The following is a 23,317-nucleotide window of genomic DNA, read 5'->3' on the forward strand; positions in this document are numbered from 1 at the left end:
ATAGAAATTGGTATTAATCTGCCCAGACTCTAGTTTTATTAACCAAACATTTAATTAACACCTTCTTGTAACTCCAAGCTGTATATATTTTTGGCTGCAGGATGTCCTCTGGGCTTTTCTGGCACAGCACCTGCTAGAGCCCAGTCCTAAAACAGGAGACAGAAAGTTGCTCGGAAGAAGATCCATAAAGCCAGAATCGCCATCCAGTAGCTTTCATTGCCAACAGCAGAGCAAAATGTCATGCCTTTCCCCCATGCCCAAATACAGAAGATGAGTTACAACAGTGACATCCACGTGACACTACTGAGTTTACTCAGAATACAGAGAAAAGAGTGATGGACAGATGTACAGAAGGACTTCACGAGAAGACTGAAGGGACTAAAAATGCATCCTGGAGAGGCAGTGCAGGAAAGTCTTCACAGAAGGCTGGTTAACCAACTTGCTGCATCCAGAACTATTTATAAAACAACTCGGTAAGACAAGTTTTGGGTTCTTGTTCATATTTGAAGAACGGGTTTTCTCCTCACTTCCCATTAAAAAATAACCCCCAAAAACCCAGCAAAACACTTTTTTATTTCATATCCCTTTCATTGAGGACCCTCAAAAGCAAAGGTTGTCGTTTGTCCAAAATTACACCCAAGTGCCCCTGGCATTTTTGTGGTGTGGAACAATTAACATTAGTAACTTAATTAAAATCTCCCAATGCATTTTAAATGATGACATAAAGCTGATTTTAATCTAGGTTTCCAAAAATAAAGTGGAAGTCTGTATCAACTGCCCCACCCTGTTCATAATTTTATGGCTCACAGCCATAAAATGTCTGAATAGTGACTCTCAGAACAGTGTCAAAACAGACTCATACATCATCCTTTTACTTCACTTTCCCCAAGCATTATTAAATAATTAATAATAAAGGTCTAAAGTCCATCCTGAGTTTTACCGGTTGGCTTAAATATAGGGCCATGTCAGCATGGTGTAGTATGCATATAAATGAAAGAACAGATTTTGGCTCAAATATTTTTAATGTACAGCAGGTGGCATTTTGGAGTTTAAAGACTAAAATCACATCTGAGTTTTCATGCTTTCTAGGATTTTGCCAACGAAAGGAAAACACAAAATAAACAAGACATTTTACCTTTTCAAAGCCAGGAGAAATGTTCTACTGACTGCTATAGTCAAGCTGTCACACGAACAAGGAATAGATGACATTTATGCTTTCCATTTATGTTTTAACATCTTGCATTTGTTTATATTTCGACACATTTCCCCTGTTTCAAAATACTTTCTCTCTTCATGTTCCCTCACAACACAGTCTTCAAAAGAATAATAAAAGTAGTAAATGCCCCACTTTCCATTCTAAATTCCTACTGTAATTTTCTTATAACTTTTTGAAGCATTAGAGCTGCTACAACTGACTTTTTTTTCAGGCAGGGTATGTGCCTGCAGCCTGCAGTTCTTGTTATTGAACTTGCTACTGCAAGCATGAGAGGCTGATACAGTAACTGGGACTACAGAGGGAGAATCAGGCTTCAAGAATGTCCTAACTTAGTGTGACACCAGTGTAGGACTGAAAAATAGTAGCTATGATAGTACTGGGCAAGCTCAAATGGCTTAGCACATAAAATTTATTTCAGTAAATGCTCAGTAATATCTTTCTGCCTGTTTGCAGCTTAATTATTGTCAATAGATCCAAGTGCACATGGTATTTATACTAAACTGGGAAAAGGCATTCCTTGATTTAAGTTACTTTGTGAGTGTTTCTTTGTCCCAAATACCTTTGTTGTCCTGGCACCAAAAAGTACATTACTGCCCCTAACAGTGTTAGAAAATGCTGGATCTGAAAATGACTGTGGCAGAGGTTATATGAAGGCTATTCTTCCTTTTTAAAAAAGGCCTGTTGGACTTTAGTTCTAGCTGACAGATAAAACAAAGAAAAGAGATGGTAACAAAAAAAACCCTCCTCTCAGGATGACTTGGCTCCTTGCAAAGTAAATATTTTGCAGGTTTCTCAGTCCAAAACTAGGCAAATGGAAAACATATATCAGATTTTTTTTTTCCAACCAAACATGATAGTTAGAGGTCCCTTGTGAAGTTGTTAGCTGTGAATGGCTTTTCATCTCTTATTTCTGTGGGCTCTGCTCATTAGAAAAGATCAGTAACTTTTCATGTAGCTGGCACGTGATAGATCTGGCTCCCATTTCTTCCTAACTTATTTGGAGTAAAATCTGCTAGCTCACAAAATGGCTGTCCTCCCAAGGATTCTCCAGATCACAGCTAAAGGAAGCTGAAAAGAAATTGAAGCTTGTTGGAACATAGTAGGCATACTCCCAAGAAGCTCTTAAATGGCCGGTGGGTTTTTTTTCTCATTTTCACTGTTGTCAAAGGTGTCTCCCTTTTTAGGCTTGAGTACTTAAGACTGGCTTCCACATGCTGTCTGGCGTTAATTGAAAATAGGTCCACCATTAGGCCTACCAGTCTATTAAAAGAATTACTGACAGACCATTTGGAGAGAAAGACTTACCATGGCAATCATGAAAACTTAATGTAAGAGACTAATTACATATAAAAAGAGGAAAAAATTTTGATAAGGTATGCAACAAAGAACAAGAAAAAGTATACACAAGCTTTTATATATTGAATGCGCTATTCTGCTGATGCAGTTTAAAATCTTGGCACTAAGATAAATGCAGTTTCATTTTCTATAGTGCTTTTATTATATAGTATGTAATGATAAGAACAGTTTTAGATCTAGACAGTCTCTTCTTCAGCAATTACAGAACTGACTTTGAAATCAGCATCAGACGTGTTATACAGACTATTTTAGAACATACCCACCTTCAAAAGTATCTTGATAACAGCATAGCTTTATAATAGGAGGCAATCTTAAGGAAACTCTTTGGTAACAGGGTATTTTTTTAAAGCAAACAAATCCAAAAGTGTTTCACTACCTATCATATGCAGTTTTATTAAGAATTAGTGCAATCATAGTATAAAACTTAATATCTTCAAAGTAATAGTTCTTCTGTGTGCCATCTGTGGTGCCCTCTACTGCACATCTTTGCAGCAGCAAGACAAGGATCAGTTACACTGCTTTTTTTTTCACCTTTTTTTCCCCATCTTAACTTCTAATAATGGTTCATTGCTTTTTTTCCTGATCATTTTCCCTCTAATATACATAAAATATGCAGTGAGTATTTGCAATTGAAATTCATTTTTCCTGTCAGGCAGAGGGAAAAGAAGAAAGAGAGAGGAGTTCAGGACATGACCTGCAAATTCATTTACAGATTGTAGTTCATTCACTGATCATATTCTGGATACAAGTTTATGTGTTTATATATACATGTATATATTAACATATATATTTGTAATATTAAGGTTGAAGCATGGAAACTTTTGTTAGTATTGCTTGTTTTTCAATCTCAGCTATCTCTGGAATAAGCATTAGGTATTTGGGTCATGCTTTTTCTAGTTGCTGTTTGCTGCTATAATGAAGAGACAAGTCATTAAAATAGCTTCTTACAAGCTGATATATATAGTTTTATTTGCAATCTGTTGCTAGAGGCATGATACAATTTTGTCAGTTCTATATCAAACAAAAATCTGTTGATTTTGATGTTGATTGTTGGAAAGAGCTACAGGGTTTTTATGTAAATATTTCCAGAGTGATCTCAAGGTACCTGAAGGCTAAGGACTGAAGATGAAAGATCTGAAAATTTCTATTTATTAATTCCCCTTTCTTTTCCTTGCTTCTGTTAATTGAAGCACCTCGTGTTCATATCATCATAGCCTGAGGTTTTCCTTGAATAAATCAATGCACGAATTTTTTAATTACCTATCCAAGCTGGATTTGGACTGCTTACTCTTACAAGTACCAAAGAAACGTTCACTGGTAGTTGCTAGTGGAACAACACAGAAAAACAGCTGCCTCCAACTTTCTAAGCACTATGTCATCTAAATTTGCTAACAACAAGCCTAAGCATTGCAGCATTTGAAATGCTGTTGGCAGCCAGCTGAATACAGCACAGCTTCCAATAGTACTGCCTGCTGAGCATAAAAAAACAGTTATCAACAGTGGACTTAAAATAAATTAAGTTAATTAAATTAGTTTAAATTAATTTAAAAACTTAGACATTTCTCTAGGAAGGACAAGCCTTTAAGATATTTATCTCCCAAGTAAATTGCTGTCAAAATGACCACTTTTAGGCAGTCTTTTACTATGATTTATCTAGGAGTTTAAAATACAAAGTCTTCAGTATATCACAACTGCAGAGGTTTAAATTCTTAGACTTTGCTTCTATTCACCATCGAGCTGCCCCTGAAATGAGTACTGATTTCAGTACACAACCTCCTGAAGCAACAGAGAATATAATATAGGTCTACTCATGGCATACCATGGGGACTGTAAGGAGACTGTTTCTGCATAGAAATAGAAATTGGCCATAGAGTGTTGCACTCTTCAGGCCTTCAGAAGTCTCCCAGAAGTCCTGGATTTTCTTCTTAATTGTACAACGAGTTTAAATTTTTCAAGTGAAAGAGAAAACTAGAATTCTTGTAGGAAAAGGTAAACCTAAAGAAAATAGGTGTGCAAAACGTGAAAATGATAATCACGTGGGTTTTGTTAAAGTTCACTATCAGTCTATCTCTAGCTGTGTATCATCTATTTTGAAGTGATGCCTTCTGGCTGAAGATACCATATGAGTTATAAATGTCCTGATTCTGTCATGAGTCTTACAATATTCAGCATTTCTTAAATCTAACCCTTTTTGGAATCCAGTGATTCATGGCTCTTAGAATTTGGGGTTTGTTCATAGCACAAGATTTTAACAGCGTGTTGAGAAAAAATTGGAAACATGACCGAGTCTGTTCTAAATCTTCCAAATACTGAAGGCAAATTATAAAAAAAAAATAGCATGAAATATTTAATCTCTTTAAAGGAAGCTGGTTTTTCAACTTCTGGCATTGCACTCGGGCTTTCACCTTTTTCAGCCTTTTTTCCCCGATCATTTTCCCAGCCTATTTCCTTCTTCTTGTGCTTTCTTTGATGAGGGTCTGACTACACTGCCTTATCCTGAATTACCCTGATTCCTGATGCCTCTGGGTAGCTCCAGTTGGCCAGATGCACACAACTTTGTGTCCCTGATGCCTGTGAAATGCTCCTTTCCTTTCTCATCCATTGTCTGGCATTCAGGTGTACATTTGGACCCTCAACTGTTACTCCTAACTCAGAAACCACTTATTTCCTCCCAGTGTGGCACTCTTTCCTATGGTCATCTAGTTCATCACGGTTCGTTCATGGTACTTCTCGTTCCTTGGGTAGGGACGAAGGCAGAGCTGCCTGGATTGCAAAGGGAATGCTTTCCTCCTTTTGTTCCAGGCACTGAGAACAGTAAGGAAAAGGCATTTGCCATTAAGGGAAGCAAAAATTGCTGGTCATTCAGAAAGAGCGAGTAAAGTATCGAGGCGTTTGGCCACTTTCTAGCCAGGCTGGCCAAATTTATTCTAGTGACCCCCAAAATCTTGATCCTACTGAGCTTGTGCTTAAACATCTGCTCATATACAGCAGCTCCAAAGACAGTTTTAAGGTCTTGTTTGCTGACAAGCTGGTCAGTCAGAAAGGGCGGGAAAAGGTCCTCGTCCTTTGGGGAGGGTGGGGCAAGCTCCTGTCAGTCAGGGAGGGCGGGACAAGCCATTGGTCAGACAGAAAGGGCGGGAAAAGGGCCTCGTCCTTTGGGGAGGGTGGGGCAAGCTCCTGTCAGTCAGGGAGGGCGGGACAAGCCATTGGTCAGTCAGAAAGGGCGGGAAAAGGTCCTCGTCCTTTGGGGAGGGTGGGGCAAGCTCCTGTCAGTCAGGGAGGGCGGGACAAGCCATTGGTCAGACAGAAAGGGCGGGAAAAGGGCCTCGTCCGTTAGGGAGGGCAGAGCAAGCTCCTGTCTGTCAGGGAGGGTGGGAAAAGCCACTGGTCGGTCAGGAAGGGTGTGAAAACCTGTTGGTCACCCCTGTGGCTTTTACAGAAGTTTTCAGCTTTTCCTCTCCCACTGACTCTACTGTTAGAGCTCAAAGAATGAATTTTAAGTCCAACGCCCAGAATAGCCTTTTGTAACCTCTTTACTAATCTCTTTCGCTTCTTCTTTAAAATGGCTTCATCCCTTCCAGGGAGGCTGGATTGGTCTGCACTGACCTCCCAGGAGGACCACGGGCTGTGCTCCACCACGGTGCCAGCCAGGAACGAGACCGGCTCCCAGGAAACAAGTCCGTCTCGTCATGGGAGCCATGTTCCCAGGTAAAATGTGAAAAACAGCACCCATGCGATCTTTCTGTGGAAGGACTTAAGTAGGTAGTGCACCACTGCACCTGATGGGTTCCTGTAAAAATGAAAAAATATTCCGCTCTAAGAACACACTTCAGACACAGCATAGGCAGAAGGGGCTCTCACGCTGTGCAAACATCATCTCGGTTCCCTCACGACTTTCAGAAAATCCATAGGTACAAGGAAGAGATACAGGAAAAAGTGAAAAAACCAAAAATACTGAATTTTGTATTTGTTATTTTGTGTACAAAAAAACCCTAAGCCTTTAGTTTCCTCTTTTAAAGACTCTTTCAGTACATAGTATATCATCCTCAGAGGCTCAGACAGGGAGCATCTTAATATGAATTTTAAAAGAAAAAGGATAATAAAAATAATATGACTCAGGGAGTTCTTCGTCTTTACCACAGGTATAGGAACTGCATGGTTCTAGCAATTTCCTGTTCTGGTTTTTAGAGAGTATTGGTTTAGTATGTTGCAGATTTTTATTTGTAACTATTTCTCTTGTGTATTTATATTATATTGCTTGCTAAAGGCACTATAAAGTTAATGTTCTTTTATGCTATTAATGTTGAAGATCATTTCATGTACTATATGGAGACTAGGATCTATTCATGCTGCAACCTGTTAGAAATGAGCTGCAAACCCTCTGAGATATACAGTGCCTGCCCCTTCTCTGCTCAGATTTCACTGTTAACTAAACCAGAATGAATTTTAAGTAGGCATACTTGGCCAGTACTGTATGTTTACTTATTAAAATTCTGTTAATCTCTGCAAGGGAAGCTGGAACATCAGCTAGCGATACAAAGAGAATTGCTGTCCTCTTTCCTATTTTGTCACATTTACAACTTCTGTTGGCCAAGAAATCAGGAAATTGGGATTGGAACAGAAACCCATTCTGCAGCAAAATTCGAAGTGCATATGGAACGTGAAACACAGATGTAGTGAACAGAATCAAGTGATGAAATAAAGTATATATGAGTCACTGTCGTAGTTTAGATTTCCTACCTACCTGTCCATTCTTTTATTCATCCACCTACGCATATTTTTATTTTCCTCAACTGATAAGTTTGAGATCTACACTGTAGTCAACTTTGGTTATCTATTTTACTCTAACCCTTTGCTGTATTACATGTTATCTCACCAGCTGACCCTTTTCTCTACACCTAATAAAATTTCTTTCTTTTTTTTTTTTTAATTTGAGGGAATAGACCATGAGTCTGAAAGTCAGGGAATCTTGGACATGATTACGAAGCTATTATATAGTAGAAAATGAATATACATATTGGCTGCATGACCAGGCCTTCATGTGATATCAACACTGCAAATGCTTCACTATTTTACCTTTGGAAAGCCATTAATCTCTCTATGTCCAAGTTTATTCATCTGAAAAACAGAAAAAAACTTTAACTGTGTAGAACAATATAATATTATTGGACAAAAATATTAGTACACTAGTAGCTTTTTAATATAAATTTTATTCAAAAGAGTGTTTTAAAAGAAAATGTTAATACTTTCCAGAAATTGTTTTTAGAGAATGAGAATCTAGTTTCAGCAACAAGAGAAATAAAGTGGAAGGTGAGTTACAAAATGGAAGAAACATATGCAGCTGACAGAAGAGAGATTTAATGATACTTCATTATTGCTTAAGGAAACTTACAGCTAGGTTTTATAAATCATCGCTGGTTTTGTAGTGCTAGGATAATTCATTTTGTGTGAGTGGGTGCTAGTGTTTGTTCTTAGCGTATTACTTAATGATAAAATTGGGCTTTGCTGATAAATCTTTCAGCTAAAATAAGCAATAATTTTGTCTATTCTTTTAATTCCTACCTAAACTTACAATATATACAAGGGTATATAGTACCCTTCCAGTTTTAAGGACAGCTGAAATGCTGGCATCAGATTGCTTATGAAAATAAAAAGCATCTGTCATAACACTCAGACCAGCCTACTATTTTGCTGTAGAGAATCTGCTGCAAGGTTAGTTTGTCTTTTTAGGTGAAAGATACAGATTTTATTCTTTTCATAGTGTATCTATCTGTTGAGACTTCATATAATTAAAACCCTCAACAGTTTGTTCAAGGCAGCAGATCAAAAGGTTAATGTGCAGTGGTACAACAGGAAGTATTTGTACTCTTGAACATTTTTTAAATTTGCAGCATTCAAAAACAAGTTAGCCCAAATCATAGCCAAAGCCAATATTACATCATTTAAAGTAAAACATTAATCATTAGTCACAAACCAGCCAATTGATCCAAAAGTTCAGCTGGTTAAAAACTTGATGATTTCAGGAGTGAATAGAAATGTACTTTTAAACTATGCTCTCAGTGTTGCATCTGGAATGGAAAGTCAAAGATTTTAGCAAAACTAAGTAAAACAAACTTCAAAAGCAAAACAAAGTACCTGCATGTTTTTAAAACTAGTATCTTCTTGAAACAGCTTTGAATTAAAAGATATTCTGTATAGTATAAGGGTGGGGATAGATGAATAAAACTCAAACTACATTTAATCATATGAACTGTATCATTAATTTGCTTTCTTTCAGTTCTGAAGTTCTTGAAGCAATAGAAAATGTTATTCTAGATGTACTTACAAGCTTGGCCCAAAAAAAGGCACCTGTGCTCACACTGGCTAACAGATCAGATTGGAGGAATATAGAGTAAGTGTTATAAATTTTAAAGGCCTGCATTATATTTATAGAAATGACATGAATATATATTTGATTGTATAACTTCCAAGAGTTAATCTTACATAATTCTATCAGCATTAAAATTAACAAATAATTTCACTTCCTAAAAAGTAATGGACAAAGAAAAAGTGATACTTAGTGTCCACTCTGCACGAACAGGTATCACCTATCAAGTTAAGTAACAGCAGACCATGGTATATAGGGGAATGTGAAACTACAGTGAAAGGACTGGAAAGGAAAGGGAAGTCCTATAAACAATCATTTTCTGGAAGCAGTAGAGAACAGAAATGATAAGTTGTCTTTGATTAAAAAAACCTGTTCCAGGCTGGAAACAATCTCCAGTCCATTCTCTGTGCTTCCTCCTTTCTTTTTCTCTACTTTTCCTCATGATGTCTTGTTTCCTCAAATGATAGTGATAAGCTTCTCCTCTTCTTATTCTTCAAAGAAGATGCTCCTCTCCTCTTACTGCTGTATCTGTTACCTCCATGTGGTGTCCATAAGTAGTTCTAAGTTCATTACCAGCCAAAAAGAAAACCAAGTTTCTGAAATGTTATCTGACTTTCATATCTCATGCTAGTTTATCTAGACAGGATCAGAGAAAAAAGCAGCCTGTTCTCATTTATAACACACTTTGTGATTTGTATAAGTTGCCTGTGGAACAATATTTTTCTCAGGAGTTCATTTCAGTTGAAAATGCCTGAAACTGGCGGATTAATTGCTTTCTGTAATATCGATGCAAAAGGATAAAGAAAGACACAAATCTCTTTCTTGTCCTGTAATAGCTTTGCATATCAGTGGGTTAAACGATATTTAAACAATAAGATTGCAGAGGTGTTTAGCTGGCCACATTACAAACAACTGAGGTTGAGAAAGTATAGCAAACCTTCTACACATAGCACTTATTTAATCCTTATTTAATGAGAACAATATATTTCTGTCAGTCAAAAAACCTGAAGGGCCTGAAGGTAATCAGTTAACTGAAAGGTTTGCATGGTCCAGTGGATTTAATGGTTTGTGTCCTGATACTTTGACAAAAATGTTTCACTCAGATGTCAGTAAAATTAAAATACTATAACAAAGCTTTGCAATTTTTGGCAATCTTGGGGGAACTGGCATTCCAGGCTAGAAAAACACGTGAGATGTTATTTGCCATCAGATCACATAGAGGGGAAAATGTTCAAATTAAAACAAGTTAACATCACAGTATGTTAAAAATAAGACTCATCAGTCAAATTCAGAAATGTTCACAAGTATTTATCACGGTGATATGTAATTTCAGATATGCATTTCCACTGAATAATAACCTATACTTCTCTTTAATATTGCAGTGTAAGAAGATTACAATAAAAATTAATAAGCAGATAAAAACAAAACTCCAAAATGGACTAGGAACAAAAGAAAATATAATCAGTGGGGCATGCATCCGTTTTTCTATTTCAGTGAGCCTCTTCATACCTATCATGCACAGCTGGGATCTACAGGGCAGGACCTAGTAGAATGACAGAATAATTTCACGTTTGAAATGTTTCTTGGAAACATTTGTAGCTACCCAGAGAGAGAGTTACCTGAGAATGAGGTCAATCAGTGAGAATGCCATTCCTAAAGCAGTACAACTGGTTTCCATTGTCCAGCTGTGTCTTTCTTTAAAAAAGAAAAGAAAAAGAAAAAAAGAAAAAAAGATTTCCCAGTTTTGAGATGAGATTGTATAGGAAATTAGTCTGTTAGGGTAAAGACAATACTAGGAAGAGTTGCTGAATGACTGATGTAATGCCAGGTTGACGTCTTCTTTATGAAGTGTCCATGGGAGTGGCATTGATCAGACTTAGACTCTGAAACATATTGTTTCCTAAAAGGACTGCTCCCTGTTTACCGTATCAAAGCAATCCAGCAAAGTTTTGATTACTGTTTTCCTCCCAGAAGTTTCATCCTGTAAATTTACAATGTAGGGAACATGCAAGTGAAAAACAGAAATACTTTTTCAATGTTGCAGCACAAAGGCAAGAGAGTTCCTTTAAAGTAGAAAGGCAGAGGGCACAGTGTGCTGCTTACTGCTGTCACCTCACATATGCATGTGCTGTGTGGTGTGTTCTGCCACCCAAAGGATGCATGAAGTAAAGGCTTTGACAAAGAAAGAAGTTTAGAAACATCATGTTGTTTTATGTAAAATTATGGTCTTTTTATCATTAATACTTTTAAAAAGTACATACAAATTCCAAGATGAAAAAGAATGCTTTAAAGGCAGGACCATGATGTAATAAGGCAGTAAAATATTTTTATGCAAAAGTAACTAAATGTCATTAAGAAAATACTTGAATCTTTCAGTGAAATGTGCACTGTCAAAAGTGAAAGGTGAAATACAAAATGGTTCAACTCATTTAGCTAAGTCAATTTTTAGAGAATAAGATGAACCACATTTTTGTATCAAAAAGTAAATAATGAAATATACTGAGTTGTTCTGATAATAATTTCAGTGCCCAGATCTGATCATATTATTGTAATATGAAATAATGTCAATTATTTCATACATTCTAAGACAGAAGGTTACAGTGCCAGACTTGACTTGTATATTAATATTGAACCATATTTTTTCCTGTGTCTTATTCCTTTGTTTTCATACTAAATAATAATTTATGCTGATATATCAAAATTTATAAGCATGTATTAAATATTATACTTGTCTCTACTTCTGTCCAGGAGCATATATATTTAGGCTTGAATTCAGTCTTGAAGTATCTTCTTGAGAAAGTCTTTCCTGTTTTGAAGCCAATGATCAGCTGGGGGCCAGTTCAGTAGTGTTCTGAGTGGGTCATTCTGGCAGAGGATGGTTACTGGCTGTCTTTTTCCTTTGGCAATTCCAGCTAGACAGTGATGGCCAGTCACTGAAGTTGATGGGGCTCTGTACTAAGTCTGAAAACAGGACTAGCATATTTCATGAGAGAAAAGGCATCTTACTCTGAATTATCTTGCACAAAACGATTTACCATATCCTCACTTCATAAGTTTACGGTTTTATTGTATTTGTTTGCAATGTATCAGATTTAAAGATTCTGTTGGTCTACAGATGATACCATGTTCTACTACAAAAAAAATAAGAAGTGACTGCCCTAAATCAGCACCAAAATTTGGTAAGTTAAAAAAATCCAAAAGCAGAATTCTTCATTTGTTTTTTCTTGTCTCTTAGTTCAAAACTTTGTAGAAGAAATAAATTATGCATTGTGCTTTAGGAGTATAAAACTAATAAAAGCCAGCCCTTCAGCCTTTCCCTTCTCTATTAAATTATAGTGTGGGTTACAGTGAAATTAATACAGAGTTCTTATAATTTCCACCCTCCCTGACTGAGTATCAGCTGTGGACATATTTAAAAGGTCTTTATGTAAAAACGTCATCCTTCTTCAGAAAACTCACTAGTGAAGGAATCTTGGAATACGGACAACAAACTAATTTCTTTTTCTAACTCCAAGCCATTTCTTGGCCTGGATAGCAGGGCATACTTTCCCTCAGTTAATTCAATCATATTTTTTCTCATTATGCTAGAAATTATTGAGTCTATTGATCAATACAGTCTGTGTTTTCACAGCACATTAAAATATATATGTTCAAATTGTATTTACATTTTTTAGTGTTTTATGAGACACACATAAGTCAATACAAATACAAATTATTGCATACACATTTCTGAAAACAAAGTTGATCTATCAGGGCTAGCTGTTAACCAACTTAAAATTACTTTTTATTTGGTAAACATTGGTACGATTAAAATGTTTTGTAAATTATTTTTTTCAGCTCTGATGCTCAAAATTTTATCTATGATCTATAAGATGGTGCAGAGCAATACTTATGCAACTAAAAGGTAATATACTGCATTTCTGTAATTTCAAATCACATTGTATTTTAGGAATGTTATTGTGAAAAACAAACAGCTTGGATATAAACCTGTAAGATAACACATTTCTGTACATAAAATGTAGGTTTAGGTTGATCTAATTATCCTTGTCTTCAGTAAAATGTTTTTCTGCATTCTCTCAAGCCTACAGCTTCTTCAGTATTATAACTACAAGTACACAATTTTATCTTTATAGAGATATATATTACACAGATACACTACTGTTTGGCAGCCAGAGTGTTGTGGACAATATAATCGATGACATTTCTTGCATGCTTAAGATACCTCGGAGAAGTCTACATATAGTAAGTAGTTTATTATTACGATTTTTATCTTGTAATTATTTTGAAATTATATAGATTATACTGAAAGCTGAAATATCAAGAAAGTGATCAGTAGGAAGTATGCAGTGAAAATAAAGTGACAGCTGTGGAATGAAATGTTATTTTATTTGTCATGGTATTCAGAAGATTTCTTTCTTCAGAAAAAATACATAGTTAATTCCTTTGCTCCAAAGAGTTTGGGAACTAAATCCTTTAGCTAAACTAATTCTTTTAGCCAACTCCTTCAGCTAAAATCACTAGGCATTTTGCTATTAACCTAGCGAAGGCAGAGTTTAAACTTCAGAGTGCAAGACATTCATTCAGCAAGTTGTGCTTAAGTGATTTGCTAACATGGGGTTTAAATAAATTTTTAAAGTGACTCACTCATGGGTACAACATCCTTTTAAATTTATTTGTATTTCATGCCTTATAAGAATTCCTTTATATTCATACATGTAGCTATTAACATAATTTATTGTAAATATTCCTTCATATCCATGAAGACAATAGCTTTGAGTGTTTAAAAGGTCAATGGCAGTCAATAATTGCTTATTACTGGTGAGAATTCTGTCCAGAATTTTCTTGTTTTGCCTATGCAATATAACAACAACTTATTATTTTTTTCAGCTGTCTACAACTAAAGGTTCTGTTGCTGGTAATTTAAGTTATACTGAGGAAGATGGTACAAAAGTGAATTGTACTTGTAGTGCAACAGTATGTATTATAAATAGCAACAGTAATTCATAGCTTCTACCTTTGTAGATGTACTTTTTATCCTGTACTTTTTTGTAGCCCAGGTTATTATATACATTTATTATATAGAGCAGTGCTTGTAGCACACTAAGACCTCACAGCCTGGGTAAAAATGAGAGAGAAAAAGTATTGCCCAACTGTTTGGTGGGCTAGCCTGCCACCAGCCTGCAAGTCAGCACATGCCTAGTTTTAACCTGGCCCTTTATATTCTAACCCTTTCTATTACAGTGTTCTGACAAAGGGCTCTGAATTGCAGAATCTTGGGCTCTCTGATCGTACTTAGTCTCAGTCGCAGTAGATTGATTTCCCGCAGAGTAAGAAAATTAGTCTAAATGGTTGAGTTAACATACTCATCTGGTCCTCAAGGTGCTGCTTCTGCTGGAGTGGACAGACTCATCTAGTAGTAACAGAACAGATGAGAGGCTGAACTGAGCCCCTATATTTAGAAAGAGAAATCTCTTTCTGGACCCAAATATCTTCTCATTTACACAAGTTTAATGATGATACTCTGTCAACATAAGGGTTGATACTTTCTTCGTGGGCCCAGCATTGCATAACCAACAGTATATAACATGAGGCTGTTAGGTCTCAGAAAGAGCTCATTATATCACTTATACAGGACTTACAGACATTAGAAGGGCTTGTATTGCCAATTAATTTTACCAAAGGCAGAAATGGACTAAAGAGAAGTTAATAATGTTTTTCAAAAGCAGTCAAGAGCCAGAAGTGGATTGAAGAGATGAGATTCAGCTAATCTAGTCCTAAAAGTTTTCCCTATAGGCATGTAGAATACAAAAGTGGGAACGGAATGCAGACTTCCTGAGTGTTGTCATTGTTTCCTGGAAAATGTGTCCATTAGAAGCCTAAGCTGGTAATTTCAAAATAGAAAGACAACCTTAGCTGCCTATTTTACTTAGTTTTTGTTTAAGCAGAGCCTACCGACCTCTATTATTAATGCTAGTCTACAGCTCTTTGTATTTTTATTTGTCAAGTTGTTCCACTCTGGCACCTGAGGTGATCTAGCAGTCAGAAGTAAAAACAGACCACACACTTCAATGTATACATACTCTTTTGCCAAGTTCTTCCTCCAGTTCCTGTTTTCTCATCCATATGCTTGCCAGATTGAGCCAATCCTAATATGAGATGTAAAGTAAACATTACTATATCTTAAAATAATTGCTACAAAACAGTTATAAAATCAGGTTATAGGTTAATAAAAGAAAGGATTTAAAAGTCTTTCAAAAAGAATGCTTAGATGTTTTAAACCTGTATTGAATTTGCAATCTTCACACCCAGCTGAGTATTTTCTGGCTAAGACACAAAATTAATTGGGACAATGTTATCTCTGTAGTGACCGTATGAAGAACAATCTTCTATGACAGTAGCACAAGCACACTTTTGAAAAGCATCTTTTAATAACAGGAGGACTCCAATTTAACCATATAATAGAACAGGATATAAATGATAGAAAATGCTCATAAAGCAGTGAAAATGTCAAGAATGATCTTGTATATAAGAAGATGAATGGTTGTTTCAGGATATAATTGTGTCCTTCATTACCTAATGTTGTTATTTTAAAATAGATCATTTTCTCTTTTAAAATGATTAATTTCATTTTTGTTGTTTTAGGCAGTCACTGTGCCATCTAATGTTGAAGGAATTAAAAGTATCCTTTGAGCAAGAACGCTCGTTGTAGACTGAAAAAATAAAGTATAAACAAAGGATATTCCAAGTTAAACAATGTTTTGGTGATTTTTTTCTTTGCTTGTTGGCTCTGAAATTGAGTCATGAACACTGCCTCTGGCTCCAGAATATGTATTATAGAGCATTTGGGTTTAATTGATTTGTGTGATGGATCATTTTACATGCAGCTAGCCTTAACATTTAAGATTTAATCTCACATGCAAAATTTATGCTAATTGTAGAAAAAGATGCAACTTTTCAGAGACTCTTGGATGATGACTTCTGCAATAAATTGACGCCATGTATAATGATTACGGTATGCATCTGACATTTCATATTGTCTAGCTAGACTTAACAATTTAAATAATACTTTAGCATTGTAGTGGTGCTCAAACTTAGTCAAAAGACTATAATAAAATTAATAAGAAACATGTCTTACAGTAATTTTTTTCATTTTATTATCCTAGCAATAGAAATACAAAATACACATTCTAAAGACTTATTTCCTCCAAAGACCTCCTTAGAGCCTGTTAGCTTATCAACTTCATCTACTGTTGCAAAGTAGCTGCCCTACTCTTTCTCAGAAAGACTTTTTAACTCTTGAGTCTCCTTTTGTTCTTCAGGATCCTAGCTTTAGCAAGGCTATAAGAAACACAATTGTCGATTTTGGATTGTAATGAAAGAGCAATGGAGCCTGGAGAATTAATAGTAATGTGTAAATTGAATATGCATACCCGCATGTTCTGGGACAAATATTGCCCACAGTGAGGAAAACCTTATCCCCACACCTTAAAGAGATAAGCATTTATACTAAGCAACATACTGTACATGTACCAAGTACCAGTTACAGTCAGCCATATCAAGAGCTTGTTTTTTATTATTTCATTAGTGCCATAAATATTTTAAGAGGAAAAAAAATGGCCTTTTTCTTTTTACACCAGCTTATACAGATATCAGAGTACATCTGTACATCAACTGCCAGACCTTACAAATTAACTCCTTACACAAAGTATGATGCTTCTATGGTCCCTGTAATCCAGGACATCTGCCATGCTGCTTCCCAGCCCTTGTTCCTCCTTCCCTCCCCATGGAGCCAAAAAGGAGCATACAGCTTTCCCTGCAAAATAGCTGCAGGAGAAGTATTTCTGCGAGTGATTTGTTTGTTTACTTGCTTTTAAATGACAGATGTAAACACATATGTCGCCAGATGTTGTTTTAATTAATTTAAAAATGTCTGCTCTTATTTTATTTCCTTAGGGAAGAGGCGTACCGGATCTTAACACACGACTTTTGGTCAGAAAGCTGTGGGATACATTTCAAATTCCTATTTTCACCCTTATGGATGCAGATCCACATGGTAAATCTGTAGAGTTTCAATGACATAAAAAGAAAGAAAATTTATTTAGAATCTTTTTTCATACTTTTATGAGAAGGCATTCATGGTATAGAGTGGGATAATCCAAGACAATCAGAAGGCTGCTGATTATGCAATTTAACTGAGACATCTGTACTGTCTTAACAATAATCTGAACCTTGTGCCTAAAGAAAAAAGAGATTTTTGATAGAATATGTGGCTCAGATTAGAGCTAGATTTTCAAAGTATCTGTGGACCTAAAAATGAGAATAAGTATCACAGGGAATTTTATGATCTTTAGCATAACTCCACTGATTTTAATAGGAGTTAGGCACTGGGCCACTCTTGAAAGTCTCAGGAGATCCTAGCTACATCCTTGTAGAGCTAAATACCTTTGAAAATGTTGCTTTTTCAAGAATTCCAACTGTTGGCTATGCAGCTCCTTTTCTAAAGTGAAAGGAAGTAACAAGAATTTTTGTAAACATTGCCCAATTTGGAATAAAGCAAAATTTTTAACTATGTTATGATTCATAGGCAGACAGACATGAAAAAAATATATGTTTTGGGCAAAGTGAGCCTTTAACTGATTTTAAAATAGTTAACATAGTCTTATCTTCAGCATATAATCTTATAATTCAGCACTTGTGATATCAATAGTTTACAGTAGCTACAAACTGCAAGACTGATGCCAGCAAGAATTAAGTTAATCTTAAAATGAAGGCTGCGCTTACAAATTAAAGTTTAAAGTTAAAGGTATGCTGACTCATCTCAAAATAGTTACCTGGATATGGCTCCATTGGACATTTCAGATCTCATATTTGGGGATTTTTTTCTACTGAAACATGAATGGCCATGAATTTCAGACTCAACGGTCAGTCATAATTTATGCAAAATTCACAGAATTTATCTTTAAGTTATCCATATCACAAGTAAGGCCCACAGGGTACCTATATGTTTTGGGATTTGAAAAGGATTGCCTGCCTGAAAGCTATAATACAAATCTTAAATACAGGTTAATTTAGAACTTCCTTTGTTAGTGAAAGGTAAATGGTTTTTATTTGCACCCTACTGTATCAGAAATATCAAAATGGCAAAATGTTTCTTCTTTTTTCTGCAAAAACTGGGAATGTGGCGTGAAATCTTAATTGTTCTACATTCATTCCTTCCCACTGTATGGGAGACAAAATGGCCAGACTTAACGTATCATGGAATTTTTTTTTGTCTTTATTTTTCTGACAGAGCTGAGGGGAACCTAAGAAGGTCAGAATTCTTGAAGGTTAAATTGTTGTTATTGGAGTGTGAAACAAGCTTCAAAACCTTGTTCTGTGAATTCAACTGCAGAACAGTGTGATAGCATATTTAGTTTTGTAAATAGTCTTTGAAATGTGACTTTACAAAAATTATTTCTTGGTTCACTGGATTAGTAATTAGGAGATAGGGTATTGACCGAACCTTTGTTGTGAAGAAATGGTTGAGGGAAAAAATAAAAAGTGAAAAAATGTACAGCTCTGTAGCTGGTATGCTTTAAATAGTAGTCTCCAGTGTTCATAATTCAAGATAAATTTGAAATCTGAATTTTAAGCCAAAAACAAGATGTAGTGCCACTCTTCAGCATGCACTCAATGAAGGTACTTCTGATAAAAACATGTGCAAATATTTGGTAACTTTTTACTATTATGTACTAAATGTCAGTATTTTTTTGCAGAAAGTTCTGAGCAGCAACTCAGTTGAAAAATAAAAACAAAAAGATCTAAACTCCAAACAATTCATTTTAGTTTGAAAACTCCATTATCAAGTCAGAAAGTAAACCTGATTGATTGATATAATTTCCTTTCAGTAAAAGTGTACAAATTGGCTGTGTTTATGCCAGGAAAATAAATGCTAGACTATTCTGTTTTGAAGAGTTAAGTTCTTTTACACCAGAACACTGAGACTTTAAGCATGTGTAAAACTGCATTACTGATGATTCACAGAATTGTTTAAATTGTTTACATATAAAATGTTTTTTACCTATGAAATAGGTAAAATAGGTACCATGTTTTAACAAGGCCTAAGTACACAGCTTAGTACTTTTCTTTTGTAAGATACAAGCGCTCTGGCAGCCTATAGCTGAAATTTTGACTGAAGTCAATGAGATTGTTATCAGCAACTTTAAGAAGGTTGTGTTGACTGGAATTACTGTAATTTTCTCTAAGAGATTTGGTTGATTTTAACTGTCCTTTAAGGATATTTCTAAAAATCTGATTTCTCATAGGGGCACTCAGAGGTAAACCTGTAAACCTGAAAACACCTCAAATCATTTTCATTATAATATTAAAACACATATAAATAATGTTTAAAGTTTAAAATGAGAAGGATGAAAAATATAATAATTAACTTACAGTCTTGAGCTATCATACCTACTAAGGTTAATTCTGAAGAAAGCAGCAGGATCCAAAATATCTGTTGGGCATGTGTTGTTGATCTGCACATGTTCACTGTGTTCAATATCTTTCAGCTACTCCACATGTGCAGACCCACCAAAAAGCACATGTACAGCCGCTCTATCTGCATAAAACAAGCCCATTACATTCTGGCTGTGGTAGATTCACTGTGCATGAGCTGTTCTATTACATCAGTAGTAAATCTGAGATTTCCCTGAAACATCAGATTTACATAGAGAAATTCTCTATATAACTGCACTGAATACCTCCTGGAAATGAAGGAGATTACTACAAAATAAGAAGCAGCTGCCCCAAGCAATACTGTTGAGAGATATGGATTACACTGGACAAAGAACGACCCTTTTCATGACAGTTGTTGGACAACGTGTAAAAGAGCTGATTACCCTTTTTTCTGAAATGACTGTGCATAGGCAGTGTGAAGCATTTAACTATATAAAGGTGCCGTATTATGCTCAGATTTTGACTGTATTATTTTGACATGCTCTAAAGATAATTGTAAACCATTAAGAACCTTATTAATCATAATGCCATAACCGTTATGCCATAGAACTGAATTATTAATGCAGCCTTTTAAGCACACCCAGCATATAGATAAACAGACTCTTGACATTTGGTGTTTGTAAATTAGGTATAGAAATAATGTGCATCTACAAATATGGATCTGTGGTGAGTATAATTTTTCCACTTCAAATATATTTGTTTTGTAATCCAGTCTTGAAGCTGGGATAGGCAAAATGTTATAGCCTTTTTTAGAATGGCTACTGCCCTTTGTTGTTTTGTTTCAATAGTTTCTTTTCTACAAGAATTAGGGTGTATCAAATGAAACTAGTATATGTCAAGTTCATTACAAACAATGGAAGTATTCATAATATAATGTGTAACTTAACTGTGGTACTTAGCTGTATGACGCTGCAGATGACAAAAGTTTTCATGGATTCTGAAAACAACCAGATAAATTCAAGAAAAAGATTTCTCAAATATTACTAAATACACCACCACCACCTCTGTCTCAGAAAGTTGGAGTCAAACCATTTGAAGCAAGGGGAGTATTCTGAGGAAGTATCATTAACTGCTTATTTGTTTTTACACTTTTCCCTTAGATATTTACTGCAGCCATGATACTGCGCTAGATAAACCTTTGGTCTGGCAATTTTTATATGATGTGGTACTTTCTAGCATAAAATATGAAAAATTCCCAAGCATTTTTTGTCATTGCTTCTCCTGGCTTAACTTTTATCTGGTAATCAGACTTATATTGATTGTAAAAAAGCAAACAAAACTCCAAAACTTATGCAGACTAGACCAGACTAAACTGGACTAGTCTAGAATCTCTCATGGGTTTAAGGGTGGAAGTCTTAGGGGAGGAAATGTTTTTGGTAGGGCAATATGATAAGCTTCAGTTGCAGTTTTCTCCTATAACAGTCTGATTGTGAAAATAGGTAACCATCACTCTAATAAAATCTGATCATAACCTAGGAAAGCATATTTCTCAAATTATATAAACTAAACAGACACTCGATTTATAGCTGACCTTTCTTATTTTAGTCAATGTCTTTTGAAGCCCATCATCTCACCGTTCCTTCTATAAAGTGGCTTGGTCTTCTCCCATCTGATCTCGAGAGGTTAGTTATTTCCCAAAAGAAACAGAAGTATCCTCCTCTCTTTCATAGACAGTAAATGCAAGTAACAATGCATCTGACTTAATGCACAGAAAAGATGGCTGATGATCAAATCTATTACTGTTTTCATACATTATTTTGATTTGTTAAAAGGAAGTTGGAAACAGTATTTTTAAAGTAGATTAGAAAAGTTAATAATTGTGTTTCCTTTTCAGATTAAATATATGCAAGGATGCCCTGATTCCACTTACAAAACAAGATCAAAATAAATTAGCAAGTATACAAAAGAGACCTTATATTGCTCATCAGCCAATGTGGAAAAGAGAGGTATGTATAAACTGATCATCTCCTATTTCTTAATCCCCACAGGCCAAATCCTATCACCTGCAATCCTATTCCTCTTTATGATGACAAACTTAGTATAGCAGAATCAGTAAGGTTTTGCAGCTCTAGAAGGCAGCAAGATTGAGAAAGTCCATACCTGCTGTCTCTCTGAATCAGTGGGCCTCAATGGGTCACAGTCCAGAACTGCCAGTGTTTTAAGCTTTCCTGCTATTAGGCATCTGATGACCATACGCTGTACATGGGATTTTACTGCTTTCCTAAATACTGTGGAACATATTACATCTTTCAAAGAAGGGGAATACGTAAAACAGTTGCTTACTCTGTATTTGACCTCTGATCCTGCCTAGAGCTTTTAAACCATGTATCTCAATTTAGGCATATATTGTGTGAAATGGTTAGCAACGAAGAAAAGGTATTGTGCACTTTCCCTCTCCTGTTTATACTTACTTTATTAATTGCTTATAAATACTAGGTGCGCACTGGAAAGTACATAAACATATAATAAAAATCAATCTCAGTTCCATGACAGGGATTTTGCACCACCATTTCCAGTAATATTCTTTTTACTCTATGTGCACATCCAACAAATATAATTCTTGTTTAAACAATTATGGAATCTTCAATCAGGCTGTTACAGCATCACAGGTTAATTTGTTCTTTCTTAGCTGGAAATTATGGCAGCATCTAAAATGAAGGCTGAAATTCAAGTTTTAACTTCTCTTTCATCAGATTACCTTTCCAGAGTCTATTTGCCAAACAAACTGCAATTTGGCGGATGGATATGAAAGCTTGTTTGCAAGCGAACTGTTTTCTTGAAACTGATTTATCTTGTAACAAGTGCATAAAAATACTGCTTTTCTGTGTTGAATGATCTTAGGAAATCTGCAAAGAGAAACAGGGGTTTGTTTCAGTCTCTTGTTCATTTTCTTTATCATTTTATCTAGCATATAATTTTGATTGTCTCTTTTTCCCCTTTCAAACCACAGAAGAAATGACAACTCTTTTACTGTTTCTTCCGTTCTGTGGCTACTGCACTGTAACAATTCCAAAGGCAATGAGAGATGCATAAAAATGTATTTCAATATGTTATTTGTAGAGAGAAAACATTAAGTTACACAACTTAAAAATGTGTCAAGGGCTAGCTGCCCCTTCTGTCTTAAAGCACAATCAAATGATGCTATTATACCATGCTTTTCATTTTTGTAGAGAGTAAGGGACTTTGTTAACAATTTATTGTATGTGTCTGCTGTTAGAAATTATAAGTACAGAACTGTGGTATTTTGTGTTCACTGAATTTAGACTGAAAAGTCAGCAATAGTTCTTCTTTACTGCATATCTCAAGCAGCTGCAAATGTTCTGATAACCAAATTACTACCTTATCTTCCTTCAGTGAACAAGCAACCAGATGTTATTGATTAGAATTTAATAAACAATCCTGTTAATAATGTACGTTGTAACAGAATCCTTTGTTCCTTTGCTCTGTTTAGTTGGCTCTAAAACAATAAAAAGGACCAGAAAATAGTGACTAAAGTGTATATTAAATGCATTTTACATGAAGAAAGCAAATTGACTGAATATAAAATACTTTCATTAGATCATACCAATTCTGCAAAGTGTTACACAGTCATCAGCAAATATTTTCAGTAGACATCTCTAGTGTGGTTTTAACTATTGCTCCACTGGTGTTAAATTTAAAAGGAATAAAAAGGAATTTTAATTTACTGCACTGTAGCAGAGTATTATATCCTACTAACTTCTACTGTCTAGTTACATAAATAATCTTGATTCAGAAGTAACACAGAGCTATTGAAGCAGTAGGTAAAAGAGATGCGGTAGCCATTACAGTATAAGGTTCAGGTTCAGGCAGCAGACCCATGTTTCAAGTACAGTTTTGAAACAGAGATTTCTCCATCTGGCCTT

General features: G+C 35.4%; 1 protein-coding gene across 1 annotated transcript; it reads left to right on the plus strand.

The window, feature by feature from the left end:
- Positions 1-385: 385 nt before the first annotated feature.
- Positions 386-23,118, plus strand: SPO11 (SPO11 initiator of meiotic double strand breaks; the record flags this gene model as incomplete). The annotated part of the gene is made up of 13 exons (XM_026101894.2): positions 386-473; positions 6,154-6,280; positions 8,850-8,963; positions 12,030-12,118; positions 12,777-12,843; positions 13,073-13,181; positions 15,582-15,618; positions 15,842-15,951; positions 16,893-16,992; positions 20,062-20,099; positions 20,979-21,055; positions 21,268-21,379; positions 22,063-23,118. Coding segments are annotated over 13 exons (1,188 nt in total), but the record flags the coding sequence as incomplete, so codon positions are not given.
- Positions 23,119-23,317: the final 199 nt, after the last annotated feature.

This window comes from Dromaius novaehollandiae, chromosome 16 (genome assembly GCF_036370855.1).
Source record: "Dromaius novaehollandiae isolate bDroNov1 chromosome 16, bDroNov1.hap1, whole genome shotgun sequence".
Classification (NCBI taxonomy): domain Eukaryota; kingdom Metazoa; phylum Chordata; class Aves; order Casuariiformes; family Dromaiidae; genus Dromaius; species Dromaius novaehollandiae.